This window comes from Etheostoma spectabile, chromosome 24, assembly GCF_008692095.1.
Source record: "Etheostoma spectabile isolate EspeVRDwgs_2016 chromosome 24, UIUC_Espe_1.0, whole genome shotgun sequence".
Taxonomy (NCBI): Eukaryota; Metazoa; Chordata; class Actinopteri; order Perciformes; family Percidae; genus Etheostoma; species Etheostoma spectabile.
This window is the reverse complement of record NC_045756.1, coordinates 9,817,517-9,819,768: the sequence shown is the minus strand read 5'-3', so window position 1 is coordinate 9,819,768 and position 2,252 is coordinate 9,817,517. Positions and strand designations below refer to the sequence as shown.

At 43.3% G+C, this 2,252-nt stretch overlaps 1 protein-coding gene across 5 annotated transcripts in view; it reads left to right on the top strand.

The window, feature by feature from the left end:
• Window positions 1-2,252, top strand: part of LOC116674011 (chloride intracellular channel protein 4) — a 25,214-nt gene that overhangs the window by 18,390 nt on the left and 4,572 nt on the right. For 4 of the 5 annotated variants that reach the window (XM_032506484.1, XM_032506486.1, XM_032506485.1 and 1 more), the window contains one exon: window positions 1,834-1,943. In XM_032506484.1, coding sequence (XP_032362375.1) covers window positions 1,834-1,943 — 110 coding nt within the window. Of the gene's footprint in view, window positions 1-1,284; window positions 1,639-1,833; window positions 1,944-2,252 lie in introns of those variants that run through there. The other variant, XM_032506488.1, reaches the window with a different exon arrangement.

Here is a 2,252-nt window from a genome sequence, read left to right as displayed (position 1 = left end):
GTTTGTGTCCCGCGTGTGTCCTTAACTGTTCCGTTGTTGCCGCGTGTCACGGAACCATAAGCCCACCCACGAGCTTTTCCTTAACCTAACAGCATCTAAAGGGTCGCCAAAAGGTCGGAGACTTTTAATGTCTATAAAAACAACAAAGCACCCGACCAAGCGTCCGTATTTAACGAGATGGGTGTTAGAATGTTTTACTGTTCCATGTTAAACTATAAGGATCTTACTCTTTAACTAAAAGGTCTATCTCTGTAGGGTTAGTTGTCAGACACACAGAGGTCACTTTTTCTTTCTGTTGTTCAACAGCACATTCCTAACTGAGGCCAAAATTAAAGTCTTCTGAAAGCTTTAACGCCAAGAAGAAATGCACTAATATCTGAGAGCCCGCTTCACACATAGGCACAACGAGCCTGCTCTCCGTAGGAGCTCACATTCAAACAACGGCTCCCTTTGTCCCAGACTCTGTTGCCGGCACAGACGGAGGCCGGGGGGGGGAAATATTATGGAGAGGTTTAAGCATCCCTCTGTGGCGCTGGACTCCAGGAACTTAATTTACACCGGATTTACCCCCTCCGCTGAGACAAGGGGCCAACCACCTAATGATCTGTAGAAGATTTCTTAAAGCTTTCCTTCCAGAAAATGTGATTACAATAGGCCGAATAACTGTGCCATACGCAATCTTTAATTTAATTTAATACTCAAAGTACAAGGTGCCACCTGCTCATCAGATACACACTCACACACATCTACACTCCAATGGTGCATCGTGATGGGTATCCAGTTGTTCCTTGTCCTGTTTGCAGGGAATGGGTCTGTGCTCCACACTAACTAATTAGATTTGGACTTGCCCTTAAATACAGAGTTGTGTAGTCTTGTATGAAGCAGTGAGTGAATAACAATGCTATGTAGCGTGCAGGTTAATCTCTGCATTCTCACTTTGTAAGCTGATTAGCCGTCTGTTTTCTGCTGACACACACTGCACTAAATACTCAATACCTTAAAGTAAATACTGCATGGACACTATGTCTAACAGCCAGGAAACTATGAAGCCACAAAAAGTGAGAAAAGAGGTGACAAAAAGGTGTAGAAAAGGCAACAAAAAAAACATCAAAAAGGCAAGGAAAGTCTACAAAAAACAGACGGACAGAGCACAATAAACACAGAAATATGTATAGAATGTAACAAAAAAAAATTGACAACAAAGCAACAAAAAAGCAGAGAACTAATTTGAGAATAGCATTAAAATATGTAGAAAACACTCGGGCCTTAATGTACATATGGATTATAATCTAAGGTGAGGTCAGTGTTTGTGTGAAGTCTGGAGAAACAGAATTCCTTCATCTCATGTCAGAGGATGAGTGGGAGGAAGAGGAATCTACTCCATCACAAACACACAATGTGAGCAGTGTGTGTCACAGCACAGATGGAAACAGCAGTGGACGTGTCAAACACGTCCAATTCAGATTCTTTACAGGCCTGTATGGATCGACTAAACTCCTGGTAGTTTTCTGTTTCTGGGGAACAAACAGAAGATGGCTCTGGGTGTTTTTAGAGGGTGAGCTGTAATTGTTCACTATGTCCTGGTGCGACATTGCAGTTAAAAAGTTGGGCTTCCCAACCATTGAGCTGTTTGTAAAGGTAAGAGATGCTGTGTTTTTCAGTTGGTTGTTCTCACAGTGTTCATGCATGGCAGGAACAGTTTGGTTGGGGAGTGGGTTGATATTCGCTGCATTGACTTTATGGAAATGCTTACCAATTACTAAAAGCAGTTTCTCCAATCACTGAAGTTTTTTATTTGATCTTCTGTAAACTCTTGTTTCTGTGTTTGTGCAGGCAGGAAGCGATGGCGAGAGCATCGGTAACTGTCCCTTCTCTCAGAGACTCTTTATGATCCTCTGGCTCAAAGGCGTTATCTTCAACGTCACCACTGTCGACCTGAAAAGGTAATACAGACACACACACATACACACACGCTTGTTTTCACTGACAGACTCAGATTATTATCAAATATCAATCTCCACCAGACTCCAGGGGCGGCTGTGGCTCAGTGGTAGAGCGGTTGCCTGCCAATCGGAAGGTTGATGGTTTGATCCCCACAGTCATTGTCGAAGTGTCCTTGGGCAAGACACTGAACCCCGAGTTGCCCCCGGTGCTGCGCATCGGAGTGTGAATGTGTGTGAATGTTTATCTGATGAGCGGCAGCCATTGTATGAATGTGTGTGAATGGTGAATGTATCCTGTATGATGTAAAA